Here is an 18,744-nt window from a genome sequence, read left to right on the forward strand (position 1 = left end):
CTATTTTGTTTAATTTTAAGTACCAAATAATGAAAGAAAAATGAAGTAAATATCTGGTGAATCTATCGAAGAGCTTGTTTTCCTCAAAAATGGCCGCTCTGTTTACTGAATGAATTATAATGTGGCATTAACTCTGTGTTTCATATGCTGTCAAGCGGAAAGTGTTCACATACATGTGGTGATATTTACAAATCTTCTCCCATAATGTAAATAGTTTCAGATACAATTTGCTTTGGCTCTTCATATAATGTTATATTAGATAAAGTAATTAATCATTAAGACTGTTTACAAAAATGTTGTTCACATGACTGCATTAAAATTTCTTTGGTGAGTCCATTGTTTATTTCTTTATTTTAATTAATATTTTAATCATTCTATTACTACTATTGTTATTTAATTATTTCTGTATATATGTATTAAATAAACTGAAATGATTTGCACAATAATCCACCTGCTGCTGAAGGATGCATCTCCTAGTATCATATTTGTTGGTGTTTATTCCATTGGGAAATGCACATAAATCAGACTGTAAAATACAGTGCAAGTCAGATATCATCTTGTCACTTCCTTACCACTGTGAACAGACCTCTATTAACTTTTCTCCAATACGTGATGAAGAGATACCTTGATGAGAAGACAGGAGTGAAGCTTTTTGCAAAATGCAACACAACAAGGTGAGCATCTCTGCCTATAATACAACAACATTCAACATCATCACAAACAGTTTCAATAAAATCTAACAGTTATTACAGGGAGAGTGTATGTAAAAACCTCTCTCTTAAAAAAAAACACCTTTGTTTACACAATAAATTAATTTTCATTTCTTTTAAATTATGATTTTTTTAGGTCATTTTTTGTTGTGTTTTTGTGTATTCTATGATAATAAATGAACCCCTGTGGTCCATAGACTTTCATAGCCTATATACATGCATGCAAATAATACAACATAAACAGAGTATAGACAACATGTGCACTGGTGTGTGTCTGCCCCATTGCAGCGCCTTGCTGCTGTCATCCCAGAGGCTGGTGAGTAAGCAGAATTTCTGCTCACAGGCGAGGTGCTTCTGAGTTGTGAGCCATACGAGGGGGAGGGCAACCAGCCTGCCAGTGAAGCTGCACAGCGAAACACAGCATCCAGGAGGGACGGACGGCCAAGAAGATAGATTGTGTACACACTGAAGAGGCATGGCCTGAAGCCTGGGAGCAATCTTTAACCTGGGCTCTCAATAATTTATAGCCTTCTCTGTGTGTGCACAAAGCATGACAGCTGCCATGTCACAGCTGTTGATTACCATATACATACGAACACTTTTTTCTCTTTCAACCAAAAACAAGTGTTAATCGGGGCCATGGATGGGATTGAAGATGATGCAGTTGGTTATGGAGAGTTGTGTAATCTCTCCTTGCCCACACCTGGACATATCACATACAGTTAAACAACTGAGCTATTTACTGTGAAACTGTATGCACTGTAATGTATGGCAGAAACACACATTTTACCAGTAGAGGATCAACAGACTCAGTCTGCGCCTTAAATGTTTGCTCTGAAAAATGTGTTTGTTTAGGGTGTAGGCTTTCACTTAGGCAGACTGCTGTTTGCTGATTTTAAAGGCTTAACTGTTAGCAGACAGATGTCATTTAAAATGTCCTTAATACTTCTAGTTTATTCATATGGATGTATTGTGATGGAATGACAGTGGATCAAACTGCATCTTATGCAGTAAAACAAACAGTATACAGCTACTGCAGACAGTACAGTGTGTACTGCACTGTTTGTTCGCCTGAGAAGTGACATTACTTGTACCTAGACCTGAGTGTCACTAAAAATTTAATCTATGAGGATATTTTTTTTGCATTAATAAATAAGTCATGGTCTATTTAATCTTCTAGGACAGAGTAATGCAGTCACACTCACAGAGGAGCAGTAGTCTACCTGCTGCACTGCAGATATCACCTGCCTGCCTCAAAGGATTAATATTTAAAGTAAAGGTGGGCGCACTATAAACACAAGAATTTATGTCATTTTGGTGATCATGTGAATGAGGATATTGCCAGTTCAGTAGAAGTGTGTCAGCCATCAATTTTGTTTGTTTGAATTTGCCTTGATGCAAGCATGTGGATTCTATTTCTGGCATTAATATGAAGCTTGACTGCTGGAAGAGGTCACTGTGGGGTGATAAAAATACACCTCTCTAGGAGAAACTGCAGGGTCATGCATGTTTAAATCTACTATTATAACCGTAAAAGATTGATGCAGGGTTTTAAAATTTTACTGAAGTGTATGAGGCGGGTTTGTAATAAAAGCTGGACTGCCTTACCTGACTTTATAGTTAGTTTTACATGAGGGAATTCCTCCACAAGCCTTACAAATTTTCCGATAGATAGCCTACTCTCAGACAACCCTAAATTACTCACTTATTATACTATAGTGGAGCATTGTAAAGTGTGCGCCACGGCCCAGCCCCCTCCCCCCGCCTCCCTCTCTTTGTCCCTCCTCTACAGTCGTCTCTCCATCCAGCCGCGCATCGCATCCTGCTCCAGAGCACCTCCAGGATGGTCCGCCGCTGCGCCGACAACCTTCACTTCACTTTCATACTCATTTAACCCTCCCTCGGACCCCCACCGGCCGCCCTGCTACACCCATGCTCTGCCCTCCTCCTGAGATGCGATACCACTGCACAATTTCCCGGAGAATATCTTCATCTTCCGTCGCTCCGCGCTGATAGAGAGCATGCCCGACACGGGGACGGCAGCAGCAGCGGCAGGCGCCGCAGCCGCGGCGGCCACCAGCGGTGCGTCCGCCGCCTGCGACGGCCCCGAGAGCTCCCGGCACCGACACCGAGCGCAGCAGGGAGACGCGGAGAGGCCGGACCCGGGCACTGCCCCGCCGCAAACCTCCTCCGGTGTACTGGGTGAGTCGAGAGCGCCCGTTCGGCTGCGGACGGTGCGGTTTGTGTCTGCAGGTGGATGTTGGAGACGAGACAGCGCCGCACCGTCACACACCTCGCGGCTCCGTTCTTTTGTCTCCACGAGGGCGTCCCAAAAAAGAGCAGCTGATCAGACTGCAGGCCTGTAAATAATGGCTTTCACTGGTGCTGCATATTCACACAGCAGCAGCTCCTCAGTCACTCATGCTGCGTCCTCTGTTTGGGAAAATGGCCACATTTGGTTCATCCTATTAGTTTTGACCTTACTGTCGGGTATTGTGTCGCCTCCAGCCCACCTCCTGTCGTGAGCTTATTCACAGTATTCCTCTGGGCTCTCCTGCTGTAGTTTATTTCTCATTGTCTTTAAGGGCAGCTAACACACTGTGATAGGCTGCAAGGTGTTTTTATAGAATGGATATCCCTTCACCTCTTTATTATCTCTATCAGTCATTCTTCTGGTTAACCTGCCAAAGGTTTATTAACTCCAGGATCACACAGGGAGCTCCAAACTATTGTAGTCTGCTGCAGACAGCCACTTATTCCTCTATCAGGATCAGTTTGCATGCTATTGGACAGCCTATAGAGCAGGTGCATGTTTTGTCATTTTAATGAGGGTTAAGCCATACAGGCTGTGTGCTCATGCTTTGTTACAGTATGTGATGGGGTGTGCTTGTCACCTCCTCACATTTAACTTTATTTTAGTTTCCAGATCTGGAACTGTGATATTTCTCTTTTTAGAAGAGGTAATCAAAGCAAACATGCGTTCTGTTTACACTCTGTGACACTGATGGTGGATTTGAATACATCATATCACAGTGGTCCCTTTGCAATATTTGCAAGTGAGGCTATTTTCGGAACGGACCACAATATCAGCTTGGTAGGGAGCCTCAGCTGCCGAGCCAGGATTGTTTTCCCGCATGCGGCTGCAGAGACGGCCTCAGTGCGCCCTGCGAACACTGCTGCAGAGTGATGCAGTGGAGCAATGGGCTGTCAGCAGATGAGCGCTCTTTTCCACACTTGGTCGAGGTAACCTGAGCAGGCAGCTGCTGACTGCAAGAGCAGCCTGATGTCATTCTGTTGAGAGGGTAGCACCCAGTGGTGCCACCTCGGATCCTTGAATGGGTTACTGGTGTGTTGGAGGGTCAGCGAAGTGAAGATTTGTTCTGTTTTACAGTGACTTCGTCAGCTAGACGCAGTACTGGGGCAAAGAGAAGGACCAAACCTGTAAGGAGACAAATCACAAAAATATATTAATATAAGAATTCAATAGTTTAACACCCTTAAAAATGATGTATAAAATATGAAGTGCAGGCTTTATTAGTTTTTCTATAGCTGGCCAGCATGTATTGTTAAGTCCAAAGGTTTGTAGTACTAAAAACTGGCACTGAATGTCTGTTTAGGTTCATGATTGTGTCTCTTTTGTCATTGATCAAACATTTTCTACTTTTTATTTAGACAATTGCTTGTGCGTCTGCTTGTGTTTTTGCCATGTACAATCAGAGAACTTTACCTTCTTTAACTAAAGGAAGAAATGGGTTTGTAGAAAAATGTTTACATATCTTAAAATAGGGTACCAGTAAAGTATTGTTTGGATCTCAGTAGTGCAAACTCAGGTTTGTATTCACTTTATTCTGAGAATTTTCAATCATAAGCACTATAGTAATGTTTCTGCTTCAGTTTCTGTAACATAAACAAGCTTGTAAGACTGTGTTCAGTCCATCACTAGAGAACTAGAGATTAGAGAATATCGTTTCAACAATAGCTAAAAAAAACCTTTATTACAGTATACAGCTACATAAAGATGAGTGTACATTTACCACAGACTAGTTTTTGTCTGTGTGCCACAAACACACATAAATAAGGAAATAGTGATAAAAGTGAGGATCTTCAAAGCCAAATCTGACTCTTGCAACACCTGTAATCATTCGTTAAACATTATGTTGCAGATAAAAGTAATAAAATCAGTACTTAAAGTCCTTCTCCAGTCATTGATGAAAGCCCTAAACATATTTACATATTTAGAAGTTTTTCCATGAAAATAATCCCCGCATGTCTCAAAATGGCTTACATGTAACTCTAAACTGTTGCTTCCTCTAGTGTACAGATCTATGAAGTCCACCTCTTTCTCCATGTATCACTCCCAACTCACTGAACCTGGAGCACATCAGCTCACCTTTGACTCCTACACTGTGAAAAGTTGTAATATTGGGAGTAATTCAGCCCTTCATGTCCAAACCAGAAACTGATTCTGAAGAAGAATAATGACACGGAAAGCCTCAACCTGCAAGCTGAGAGCAGTTGTTCTTTAGTTTTATTATGTTTGTTAACCGTTGAGGTCTCAGTCTGAGTTTTTTAGACTGTTATACAGTGCAGTTCCAAAGATGAAATGTTCAGTCAGGGTGTTGACTGCTTAATAAAACAGAGCATTCTACGTTTGAAATGTACTAAAGGTTTAGGACAAGGGTCTAATATTTACAGCAGTGGCTGTCTTGCTCCTCCTACTCTCACTTGACTGTTCATTTCCATGCAAGGGTTATGAGAGGGGTTTGGGGACTTCAGTGGGATTACGGTGATATCACATAACCATACTCACACGTGTCAGTGTCAGTCAGCGAGCAGCAGCAGGGCACAGTCACTTCTCCATGCAGCTGAGATTTTGGTTGCAGTCTGGAAGGATTTTCTTCACTTGAGGTTTGGGTGCTCGATTGTCTCCATGCCTCCACCATATTTTCCTAATCCCGCCACTGTAGACCGCAATGACTTTGATCCTCTCAGTCATCTCCCTTTGTAGCTCCAGCGCTCACAAGCCAGCGTTTCAAGGATTAATTAAGCACCCGTCATTAGAAAATGCAACGTAAAAGTCTCACCAATTAGTGTGTGTTCCCTCTGAGGCCAGTGTTGATAAGATTCTCTGTAATGGAAATCAGGCCATGTAATATGTGGTTGCCCAATCAACTAGCACAGTGGTCTCGGATTTAGGACATTTATTAGAAAATATGGTGAGATTCATTCTTACTTTGGGAGAAGATGCAACGTTAGTAGGCTGCAGCCAGAGATTTTGTGTCTCCATAGATTCCTGTAAATGTGATCTGGTTTCAACTAACCTCATTTTACTTCAAATAACATTTTTACTTGAATTCTGAACTTTATCTTCAAGTCTGTTTTTGCAGTTTTTCATTGTGCGCCTGCAGCTCAGGAAATACCTTCTCTCATCAGCACAATGCCTAAAATACGGCAGTAATTAAAGCACTGTAGCCTCATAAATGGCTATTTCTAACCCCAGTTTTGACATTAGCCCATAATTGCCAATTGCCACAGTCATGGTGTGTGTCATTAAGTAGTTATAGTTTCTCCTTTTTTGCTACACAATTTAAATAGTTATACTGTTTAAAATATATAAAAGTGAGTCAGTGTTGCGTTTAAAGCCCATTTAAAACTATAGTACAAAACCCCTTTTTCACCCCTGTTCTGATCTGAAAGTGCAGGTCTCTTCTGAGACAGTGGTGAGATTTGAAGGATACGTTTTCATCTATGTAAACATGTTCAACTTTGTCCGTGATGCTTGACATTAATAAATGCACTTTACAGGCTGCAAAATGCATGAGTAAAATGTATGAAGCAGGGATCTGCACTCATCCATAGACTCTTGGCCAGGGCACCGCTCTCTCTGCCTCTTAAGCAAGTCGAATACCTCAGCTTTACTTCAGAGAGATTTAGTCAGGTTCAGTGTCACACAGGTTGCTTTAAATACAGCAGTGTGAGGGCATCGTCAAGAGGAAAACGCATCACACCGAACTTCCTAAAAGAAGAGCTGTTTTCCGCAGCAGCAAACAGCCTGAGCCGCTGGTTTCGCGCCCTCCCACAGCTTCACAAATGAAGGGGCTGATGAATGTAATGCAGTTTGATATAATGACAGCAGTGTGTTGTGCCTAATGACTCTGAACTTAATGTCTCTTTCTACGTCTGCGTCTTTGCCTCTATCACTGTTAGTCATTGCACGCTTCATAGAGATACATTTCCTGTTCTCCTTCCCTTCTCGGCTCCTGGAGTAAGTGCTGAGCTGCACATTAGCTGCATTAGCAGTCGAGGAAAGTCGCCTCAGTATAGGGGTGACCTTGCTGCTAGTGATATTGTGGCTTTATTAGCCTCACCTGATAAGTCAGACACACAGCTGACAAAGTGCTTTGATGAACCAGCTTCTGATGGGGCAAGACATTTCATGCTGGAATTAAGCAGACCATCAGGCTAACTATAAAATTAAATCGCCAGCCCTTTACTGTGATTGCACTTAATATCAATTATGCCTTGAAATTGACATCATTACAGTAAAGTTGGTGCTGGCCGAAAGATACTTACACTTTCAGGGATTTCCTGTTGATGGTGTTTGTGGCCTATTTGTGGGCACATTGGCTCTATCTGCTCACACTAAATGTCCAAATTCACTTTTCTGTTGCCAGAAATGTAAGATTCACCACCATACGTTGCTCAGAGGATCAGGGATCCACTGATTTAATACGCCGGATTGGTACCAACATCAATCTGGCTGTATTAGGCTTACGTTCTGGCTGTGATCTCACTGATCCTCATTTATTGCGTTTTCTTGATCACTGTCAAAATTCTGCTGCAGTCTTTCAGTCACAGTAGGCTGTCGGCTCAATATTTAGTACTATTGCAATCACTCGTGGTATCTTAGCTCAAAATAATTACAGTGTGTTGTAAAATGAGAGATTTTCTAGATTTTAAATTTGCAGAAAAGAGAGGTCTGGTATTTCTGTTTGGCTCTTGGCATCAGCAAATAATCCGAGTCACCTACAGCCTGTGTTTCTTTTTACTGAAAAACACACTTTTTAAGGTGCAGTGCCAATGACACAACCATCACTGCAGATTTGTGCTCATTTGATGGACAAAAAACGTTTGAGAAAGAACATTTGAGCTAATTCACATGCTTCAGAGTTAAAAGAGCCACATGTTCTGCTGAATTTACATCTGTTTAATGTCGTATCAGTGTGGCCACATCCTTCAAGGCTCAGCATGACTTTCGTTACCTGGTTCTTGCTGGCTTGTTTGTACAAATGCAGAGATACGTACTGGGTACTATCAGACCCCTTCAGGAGATGATTCCGTCTGTAATTGTGCATCTGTGTAGATAACTATATCCTGAGCCATTAGATGCAGATATGTTTTAGGAAGTTAATTTTGACACGTTCCCTGAGTTGTGATAAACAATCTGTCTTGCCAGCGGTGATTCACTCAGCCTAGATTCTCGACTTTATAATGGCTTAATCACATCGCCCATAATGCCTCTTTGCTTCCAACCAACTTCTAAATCCTCATTCATGGCCTCTGGAAGTTTACACTTTTCCATTTATATCCATGAAGATTATCCAACTGTATGCAGAAAGTGATAATGCACGCTCCACAGCTTAATGCATTTAAAGCGCAGAGAAGTGCTGCTGGTGTTGCCTCGTCTCCTGGCTTGTATGGAAGCAGTGACATGTCGCAGAGACCTTATCAGTGAGTTTAGGCTCCATTCTCTGTGATCAAGACAGAGCCAGTAACCAGCCTTCTGTTGTGAGAACTGATTTTGAATTCATGAAAGCAAAAAGTAGGATTGAAGTGGATTCGGTCACCCTGTCCTTTATGCTCTGTGACTGTACAGGGACTGGGCCTGGATTTGATTGCCTTTTTTTCTTTCTTCTTCTTCTGTTTTTTTTTTAGTTGCTAAGCAAAGCCTGGAGAAATACAATGACCATGGTGTAGAATGCTGTTTTTAGCTTCAGTCGCAGAGAATTGCTCCACATTAGCCACTCTGCAGTCAAAAAAAAGGCTAAAGGGAGGCTGTGAAAGTGTAATACATGAGGGAGGAGAGCTCTATTTCCTGCTGCTGATAACTGGACATATTATCCACATCAGTGTTGGGCAATGAGGAACAAGGGACTTTTAAAGCACAAACTGTGATGTAGGTCTTCATCCTCTCTATCATTCATGTTCTCTTCTCTGCTAATACCCTCTCGTGACTCTTTCTGTTTAGCCACTACACTTTATAGATTGTTGGTAGGTAAGTAGACAGACACATGTTAACTGACTGATATATTGGTTGGTCTATCATAGATAATATTGTGTATGTAGTCAGATATGTGTTGATATGAAGTTTATTTAATCTACCCTTGCTACCTTCTCCTTGTTATATTCTGTAAGGGACCAAATGTCCAAAGTAAATCTTAGCAGAAAGCAGCAAAGTCTATTTAGTTGCTTGCTTGGGATTCCTCTGATTAAAAGTATTTACCTCAGGAGTCTTTCCTTGATCACTTTGACATAATTTTCCCCATAATTGCCTGGCATGGCTCTGTGTTTTTAACTCGCTTACCAAGTGTGTAGGGCAGAGGGGGACCTAGTTTAGTACATATGAGGAACAGAATCAGTGCTCATCAGCTTCTACCCTTTGTCGCATGCTGAAGAGAGAGTAGCTTGTGTGCAGCTCTGTAATGAGGAAAACAACATTTTCTGCTTGCATATTAGCATAAAGCCCACAGCCGTAGATGACAGATAAGAGCTTGGCTGTGGGTCCTCCCGAGATTTCACCTCAGTAAATGTCCTGTTAAAATTTTCCGCTTTCAAGTCCTTTTATTGAAATTTGTTTTCCTTGCTCATATACATAATAGATTTCGGAGAATCACTTCTCCTACAATGTTCCTTTTTACGCTTGCCAGAAGCAACATCTGTCAGTAAGACACTGCATTACTTTTGTACTTGTCCTTTATGTCTCTTCTGTAATGACTGAACCGATAACTTTCAAAACAGATGCTGAGCCCAGAGTCAACCATGCCATAGTTGTGAAGCATGTAGTTTGAGGTGTTACATTAAGAATCAATGATGCATCATACCATTTATAACACAAGTATGTATTTAAGGTCATGGAATAAATGCGCAATGTAAAACTTATGTGCATTTTAACTTTACATATACAGACAGTCTAATTAAATATACTGCTCTATTGGAATAGTATTAAAAGACATATTTTTACATTTTAGGAAAAGTAAAAGTTTGACCTTAGTGTGATCAGTGAAATAAGGGATTTTGCTAAAAGACTTCAGAATCTGGTATGATTTAGATTTGCCCTTTTGTTTTTCTTCTTTTTCTTCTGTTTAATGAGGTAGTTTACAGGATATATATATATATATATATATTTTTTTTTTTTTTTAAAAATCACAGAATCCAGTGCATATTTTGTCAGCTTCTTCTAGCTTTTCATTGAAGCCATTTGATGTTTACATTGAATTAAGTATTTGAAGCCAAGACAGTATGATGTTATCGCTGCAGAATTCTATCCACTGGAAATAGATGCTTTGATGTCATCATTTTATTCACACTTTCTTGTAATTTAGCCTGACATATTGGAAGCTTTGGGACTTCTGCTGGAAAACTTGTCTGCACATCGTGTCCTGACTGACCCAGTAGTGGGGTTGAACAAGTTGGGGCATAATTAGTGAAATGTCTAATGAAGGAGTCTGTGCTCTACTCCTATATGCTTGCATTTGTTGTTCCTTGTCCGAGAGGCCCACTCCCCAAAAAGAATTTGAATGTGGTGAAAGTCTGTCCACAGCAAACTGAGAACATTGTGTTCCAGCACATACATTTGAACAGCGTCTATGTTGACGGATGAAAGCTTACAACTGTGAAGGTTTTATTGAACTTCCTTCCTCTCCCTCTGTTTTCTCCTCTCTTCTTGCCTTTCTGTTTACTGTTCAGGTCACGTCACCACATAGAATAGAACATATACTCTATGTGTCCTCTGCAGCTACGTGCCTGTTTGCTTGCAGCACATCATTTTGTCATATGGTCAGAAAAACCATGATTCTGGTGCTGTCATATGCCTGCTGCAGCTTTGACTCCAGCTTATTTCCCTTGGCAAAGTGCTATGAAACAGCTGTGATTGTGCAGTGTTTCTGATGATGTCTGAAAAAACTGGCTGTCAAGGAAAATAAACTGCATCGCCGCCCATATTTGCATTTATGAGAGAAATAACTGTGGTTTTTCAGCTTTCTCCTGATCAGTGTTTATTGAAGCAGAAGAGTTAACCGCCTGAGGTTTGCATGAAGGTCCTTGAATGTGAGCGGGCTGCCTTACTAAAATGAGTAGGATTCACCAGCTCAAAGATGCTTTGACTTTGATATAGTGTAAAGTTACTGGCTTCTGTTGCCTTGGATTAACCAGTGATAATAGATTTCAGTTAAAACACTAGTTTACACTTGTGTTGCTGTGCTTAAAAATAATTTTTTGACTTTCCTCACATTCCTCTGTCGAAACTGTGGAGCTGAATGAATCAGGATGAACTGCTGCATGGATTTTCTTTGTGCTCCCTGTTGAAAAGCGCATGAAATCAAAGCTGACTAAGTCATTAATGATATCTTCCCCTGCTTGTCACTGAGTGGGAAAGGAAATGGGAGGAATGGTGTAGTAATGTACAATAATCACTGGTTCCTCTGGGGTATTGATCTGACTCGGAGCCTCCTTCCCATCTTTCCTGTCCAGGAATAGAACATCGTACCATCATACAGATCAGTTAGTCCGAGAGCCATCAGACTGACTGACTCACTGCTGCAGTATCTTCTCTTGAAATTCACTTTTCTATTATCCTCCTCGATTGCTGTAGTGCCCAGCATAATTTCTGATGCGAGCAGAGATGCCCAGTTTGCTTGACGTTAGCTGGACTGTCTCACTGCTTTAGAGTGTCTAATTATCTAATGATTATAATGATTAGAATTATGAATGACCTCTTGAGACACAGGCACAAACTGGATCCTCTCAATTTTGATGAAAGCAATCTCGTTTCTATATTTACTGCAATAATTCAATTAACCTTCAGTAAATTGTTGTGAGCACTAACTTTCCTAGACAGAGGACTGAGTCTCACTGAAAATGCGTGCTAGATTTAGAGTTTTGTACAGTCAGTCAGATGCACAGTAACAATCCTACATTAGACACTAATGCACTCTGTTAAAGCTTCTTAAAAATGTATGAGTCTGTTTTCTCTGAATGCTTGAGTTGTTAGGTCCTCCATATGTCTCTGTGTGGTCTGAATGAGGAAAATGATTGGCAGTGTAGTACAGCAGATAATGCTGAATAACACTGTGATTTGATTCATAATATAATTCTTTTGAAGTCAAGCTTCTGCCAATATTCACTATGTAAAAGATTTCAAACATATTAAAGTATTACCACACAAGATACCAGGAAAAGTGTGACTGTTACACAAGGAGGATGCTATGAATTTGCAACACCATTGACATGTTTGGGTAAATGGGTCCCAAAGCCTGAATTCGACATGTTGCATAAACTATATCCTTAATTGCATCCTTTGCAATTTGCTAATTGCATCGTTGCTAGTATGATTTAGATTTTAAATCAGTTATTTGTTCATCCCATATCCAGAGTTACCCCTTGTTGTCTTTCTTATGTCTGTATGTAGCATGAAGCTAGAGCTGAGTGATATAGCTAATATATTTAATATGACAAAATGTTTTATGTCAGTCCATAGCCCTGGAGAAAAACATATTCATTTAATTTTTAATTACTATAGGGAAATTCATATTTAACCATTAACAATGTTATTGTTAACTCACAAATGAAAAACACAAATATATTTACATATCACCTTAATGATTAACAGCTAACTGATTGTCATTAATGATTTAAAATTTTAAAAATATATTGATGATAAGGCAGAAGACGAAGGTTTTGCATGTCAGAAAATGTATTGTAGATTAGCTGTAATAACTAATTATACCACCAGGTGGAGTTTTTGACTATTTAATGCTGTAGCAACCTGATGAGGTGGTCGCTCACTACAGACAGTTCCATGTTGGCAAGCAGAGCGCATTGTGGGGTTTTAGTCACTAACAAGCCACCAAGACAAAGTCTTTTGTGACGGTTAATGGTTACCAGCCAGAGCTGTCTGTATTTAAGACGATTATTGTTTGATAACGCTGCCGATCAGCCTGGGAGAAGCCATATTAAAGGTTTGTTCATGTGACTCAATTTTGTGTTGTTGTTGTGCTTTCATTAGAGTGAGCTTCTAATGAATTCGAATAGAACTATCAAACATTTTATCAAACAGTTTTGTTCTTGCTTTTGATGAAGTGTGTATTGGTGGCACATATTGCTATTGTTTTATAGCTGAGGTCTAAAATTAGCTGCAGCCAGCAGCCGATTGCTTCATATAAAGACTGGATACACACAGATCTTACCAAGAGTAACAAAATCCACCTACCAACACCTCTAAAGCATATTAATACATTGTATCTTGCATAAGAGAGACAGGCTGTCTGTTTTCTGTCTTTAAGCTATGTAAACATAAGCAGCAGCAGCTGGCTCCTGCATCATGTTAAACCGACTAATATGAATGTGATGTTAGTTTTTTCATCTAACTCTTGGCAGGAAAGAAAATTGTTGAACTGTTTCTTGAAGACTTTGCTATCCATCATAAATTTAATCTTTTCTTCAGGTATTTAGCCATGCTTTTTAACTATCCAACCTCTTATCCAAGAAAAATGCAGTGATGCTGTGGTGACCCTCAATATGCTCCATACAACAGAGAAATGGCCAATTGCATGTTTTTGCATTGTTGTCTAGAGTAATCCATGCCCCTTTGTTTTGTGTGTTCATCAGAAAACCCTTCCTCCACATTGGCAGTTGCCCACTGCTCAACAAGGAGGTCTGTTTGCTCCACAAAGGCTGCTATTCACTCGACTATATTCATCATCACCACTCGCTTATTCATAATTCGTAATCCCCCCCTTGACAGTGTTCAATTCAGCCAGTTAGATAACCAGTCTGTGGTTGTCTGGAGGAGTACTCTGCACATACTGGGCATGAAAGGAATTTAACGCTGGCTTCTGTTCATGATTGTTACCTGACTGAATCGTGCACAGTGTTATTTTCCTCATTTAACCCCGGCTTTATAACGCATACAACAGCTCTGTCCCTGCTGCTTTACTCTGTCGCTGCAGTAGCGCTCTCAAGTTAACCAGCTAACCTAAAATGAACCAGCGATTAGCCTACTTGGCAGAAAGAAAGAGAGAGTGGGAAATGAAGGAGGCAGATTTAGTGAGACTAAGTGGGGAGCACAAACAAAAAGTGATGTAAAGGAAAGGAAGAAGATGGGATGAGGAAAAGTGATCCCTCAACTATTCTGCTGTGTGGGCACTGTGGCTCTTTTCTTCCTACATGCTCCTGCCTCGTCCTCCTCTTGGCTCTCAGCCACCGGCAGCTCCAGTGTCACATGCAATCTTTGTTATTTTGAAGTCAAGGACGAGTCCCTATTATCCTCCCTACGAATGTTAATGAGGAAACCAGAGTTCTGACATCCATGAGCATTGACATCTTCATCCTATTTATCACAAAGGTGAAACAGACACCTCACTTCTCTGCACCATAGATAGGAAATCCTGATATCAACTATGTCATATAAAGCTTCTTTTATACCTGATCTCTCAAGTAATCTGCCTGTCCATTGGTGTGTTGTTCCATCTCTTTGGTCTAGAATGAAATATCTCAATGACCTCCATCTATTTGATGGATTACCTTTAAATTTTACATTCATTAACCCTCACAGCTTTCAGCTTATAAACTGAACATCTCCTGACCTTTTGCCATTTCTATTAGCAGGTTTATATTGGTTGTTTTACATTAAATGTTCTGTCAGCTGTGGCTAAATGACCATGAGATATGGATTCTCCTGGTACCTACAGAGTAAATTATAATAACTTTGGTAATTCTCTGACTTGTCATCTAGCGACCAGCGTCACCAGATCAAATTTGAATTTTCTAGATATTTTGTTTCATAACCAAATGTATGCCAAAGGAGTAACATTCCTATCAGTCTCAGGTGTCATTTGTGTTTATAATATGTTCATTTAACATAAATAAAACCATAATCACAAATAAAGCATCTTGAGTGGAAAAATTGTTCAATAGCTACAATATCTTTCCAACCAAGCCATAAGAGTTTCCATAGCATAGTTAAGACCCTATGTTATTATTACCTGACTAATTTATATATTAAGGTTAGGGAGTCTCAGGCATTTATTAGCTCCCACCATCACATGGCTGCTGTGAATGATTGTGAATCTGTCTGATGATAGATGTCAGAACTGTGTTCTAAGTACCTGATAAGTGCAATGAGGAGTGCACATATCTATATATAGGGGAGGCTATACAAGTACTCCACAAATGTATGGCAGACACAAGACAGACAGATCCTCAGGATGAGAAGTAGCAGTCCAACTGCAGCTACAGGATAAATGATACAGTGATATTTACATTCTGAACAGAGAAAACCGCAACATCCATCTCTAAACAGATGAACAGAGGAGGGAGTCTAGGATGCCACTTATCTTGTACTTATAACACAGTTCTTAGATCCCTTCCTTGACTACTGATGCACTTAAGATGACTCTATAATATTATTTATTATACATTTACTTTTGGATTACTAAGTTACACTGAAGCTCTCCCGTCATTTTTCTAATTGATGAAATGTCATGCAAAGACTATCTTAAATAATCTTCTTGATTAATTTGCAGCACTCCTGATTGCAGCCTTAATGCAATATAGTTTTGAAATCTACAGGAAACTGGTTTTGATAACACGCTTTTTCAAAATACAGAGTTGAAGTTGAACCTGCTGGCTGCCACTTGTCTTTGAAGACCTTCACTGATGAAACATGAGTTGGAGTAATGCTTCACCTAATCGCAAAAATTAAGCCTTCAGCAGAAAACATGCTATGTTAGTACTGGAGCAGCTCACTGTGTTGAACCATGTTTATTTGTATCACTATCAAGCATTCCCCCTCTCCTTTCCCTCTGCCTAGTTTGAAGACATCATATAGGAGCTCTGTGTACACAATGATGACAAATACCTCTTGAGACAGCCTGACGGAGAGGGGAGGCAGGAGAGCTGAGAGAGATAAAAAGAAAGCATGGAGAGAAGAAGACTGATAGATTGTGCCCAGAGGGGGCTAAGAGAGAGGATTTGGATGAGAGAAAGAGACAGGGATGGTAGCAGCAAAAAGATATAAAGAGGAGAGAGAGGCTGAGAGGGCCACAGTGTAGAAGAGAGGAGCAGGCTGAGGTGAAAGAAAGTGAAGAGAGACAGGAGGAGAGCTCTGCGGCGGTGGGAAGAGAGGCTTTCACATCCTCTAAAACACATCTGTGTGTACACCTGTCAGTGAAAAGAAGGATGCAGTGTGGAATTGGGAGATTGTTTGCATTTGGCGATTTGGTATCTTGTGTAAATGTATGCAGACTGTATCTTGCTTTGGGAGGGTACAGTGAGGTGGCTGATGTGATGAGCAGAGAAGTGAGTCGGTGTTTGAAAATTGGAGAAAGCAGGAGGGAAGAAGAAAAGGGGCAGATGAGAGGAGAAAGGTTTGCAGTTCTTTCCTGAAGACATGCAGAACTCAAAGCATGATTCACCTAATCTTCACAGGTGGAATGCTCTCACGTTTGATTTATTTCAAACGTGTGAGCTTCATGGTTTGATGTGATGACTCAGTCTCCAATTGTTGCACCCATTTATACGTATGTATGCAACAGTGTTTGCCCTCCATGTCTGCTTTTTTGAGGAGTGTGTTTGTTTGAGTTTGAAAGCATGCTGCCTATCAGCGGTGGGTCCGGTGCGGCTGTGTTTCTTGTCTGGACAGGATGGCGACGTACAGAGTCAGGGATGGAGATGATTCTAATTAAGGAAATTGTTGGGTGTTTGAACCTGATTAGGCTTTCTGTCCCACTTACTGGTGTAATCGTTCTAATAGGGTCATTTGTTTCATTCACACACTCAGGAGATGTGATAATGGAAATGTTTTCTGCCTTTCTTATTGTTTGCTATCCTCCTTCTGGGTCTGTTGGGAGTTCTGTCAGTCTTTCTTCTTTTTATTGCATTATGTCTGTCTCTCTCTCTCTCTCTATTAGAGTGACTAAATAAGAGGAAACTTCAAAATGATATTCTGCTGAGAAGATCCGCTCCAGCAAAAGAAATGCACCCTGTTGCCAATCATTTTTAGCAAAAGGCCTCTTTTTCAAAAGGTGTATTTGAAAGTGTGAATCCTCAGCGTCATGCCAGTGCAGTAAATTGGCACTGCAGTGTAGTGAGAAAGAAGGAACAATTTCTCTTCTAAATACAAGCAGTACAAATGCATGAAGATGCTCCTGGTGACAGGTGGCCAGAGAAGTATTTACCTTTAAGGTGAACACAAGTTAGAGTAAAATCAATTCTGCACTTTCTGCTTTGGTATTCTCAAGTATGAATCATTTTCCTTTTGTTTCACTTTAATACCGTCAACAACTGAGTAAGGTTCTCTCAGGTAATGTGATCACCTGATCACACCCGTAATAACAGACCATCTGTGGTGACTCAGCAAAAAATTTGTCTCATGATTGGATGCTTGCTTTAACAAATAAGGAACCTTAATGTCCAGCCTAAATCTAGACCGTATAATAACAGGGTTTCTCATATGTATAATGTTTCCTGAAAACTGCATACATATAAAACTTTTTAATATATCATTATAGTATATATTATAAGTAATATACTTACTTTACTGTCATTGGTAATGTGTGGGTTGTTCAAGGTCCACCCTGCAAGAAAATCCTCTTTTCTGTAGAAAGTAATGAGTCGTATATCTAAAGCTAAGGTACAACACAAGCTTGTTTATAATATCTCAGATGTTACGTGCAAGGTGATGCTTTAGTGTGTATTAACAGTTACTGCAAATCACTTAAGCCAAATAACAAGGCCCTTGCAGGTTATCACTTGAACTGACAGAGTCTTGTTCTACACTGGCTATTTGTGTTACTTTCCTCCATACTATATGTTCAGGAATGATGAGTGGTGCACCGTGATGAAATTAAATTATAGTGGTCTATGGGAGGTCTATAAATGTCCTGTGATCTGCTTTAGAGTCAATAGGTTAGTAGTATAAGTGGCTGTATTTACCAGAGTGTTGTTTTTTCATCAGCTTATTAAGAAAGTTTATTAAGGCCTTTTATTTCCATGCTGTCCTCACCCAAACATGACACTAGTCTACACTACCTTTCAAAAGTTTGGGGCCACTTAGAAATGTCCTTATTTTCAAAAGAATGGCAGTTTATTAAAATGAAGATAACATTAAATGAATCAGAAATACAGTCTAGACATGTTAATGTGGTAAATGACTATTCTAGCTGGAAATGGCTGATTTTTAATGGAACATCTACATAGAGGTACAGAGGAACATTTCCAGCAACCATCACTCCTGTGTTCTAATGCTACATTGTGTTAGCTAATGGTGTTGAAAGGCTAATTGATGATTAGAAAACCCTTGTGCTGTTATGTTAGCACATGAGAAAAAGTGTGAGTTTTCATGCAAACCATGAAATTGCCTGGGTTACCCCAAACTTTTGAATGGCAGTGTATATAGTAAAATAAAGAAAGTTAAATAATGCATCAACTATCTGGTGATGCTTTGGCATAAATGTTGTCATATTTTCACATTCAAGTCGACAAACAGCAATAATTTGGTTCAGGAACCACAAAACATCTGAATGTGCTCCCTCAAGTCAGACCATCTACTTTCCTCATGGAGAAATATAGAGCTTACAGTGTTATCCACACATGTTATATATATTACTAGGTTGACAGTTTGACATGACTCTGGGTTAGGTCTGCATAAAATATAGAATTTTAGCACCTCAAAGCCATCATGAATTGAGTTATTTAAGTCATCTAGTGAAAGTTCTTATAATTTTTCGAATTGTAGTACAAAATACAGAAATATTTA

The 18,744-nt window shown here is 40.1% G+C and overlaps 1 protein-coding gene across 3 annotated transcripts in view; it reads left to right on the forward strand.

Moving 5' to 3' along the window:
• The first annotated feature begins 2,491 nt into the window (after positions 1-2,491).
• The window catches only part of ano8b (anoctamin 8b), a 43,744-nt gene continuing 27,491 nt past the window's right edge, over positions 2,492-18,744 (forward strand). Inside the window, exon 1 of one of the 3 annotated variants that reach the window (XM_035941527.2) lies at positions 2,492-2,912. In XM_035941527.2, coding sequence (XP_035797420.2) covers positions 2,732-2,912 — 181 coding nt within the window. In that variant the 5' untranslated portion in view covers positions 2,492-2,731. Of the gene's footprint in view, positions 2,913-4,052; positions 4,152-18,744 lie in introns of those variants that run through there. The other 2 variants (XM_023295274.3, XM_035941530.2) reach the window with 2 other exon arrangements.

The sequence above is a fragment of the Amphiprion ocellaris genome, chromosome 2, assembly GCF_022539595.1.
Source record: "Amphiprion ocellaris isolate individual 3 ecotype Okinawa chromosome 2, ASM2253959v1, whole genome shotgun sequence".
Taxonomy (NCBI): domain Eukaryota; kingdom Metazoa; phylum Chordata; class Actinopteri; family Pomacentridae; genus Amphiprion; species Amphiprion ocellaris.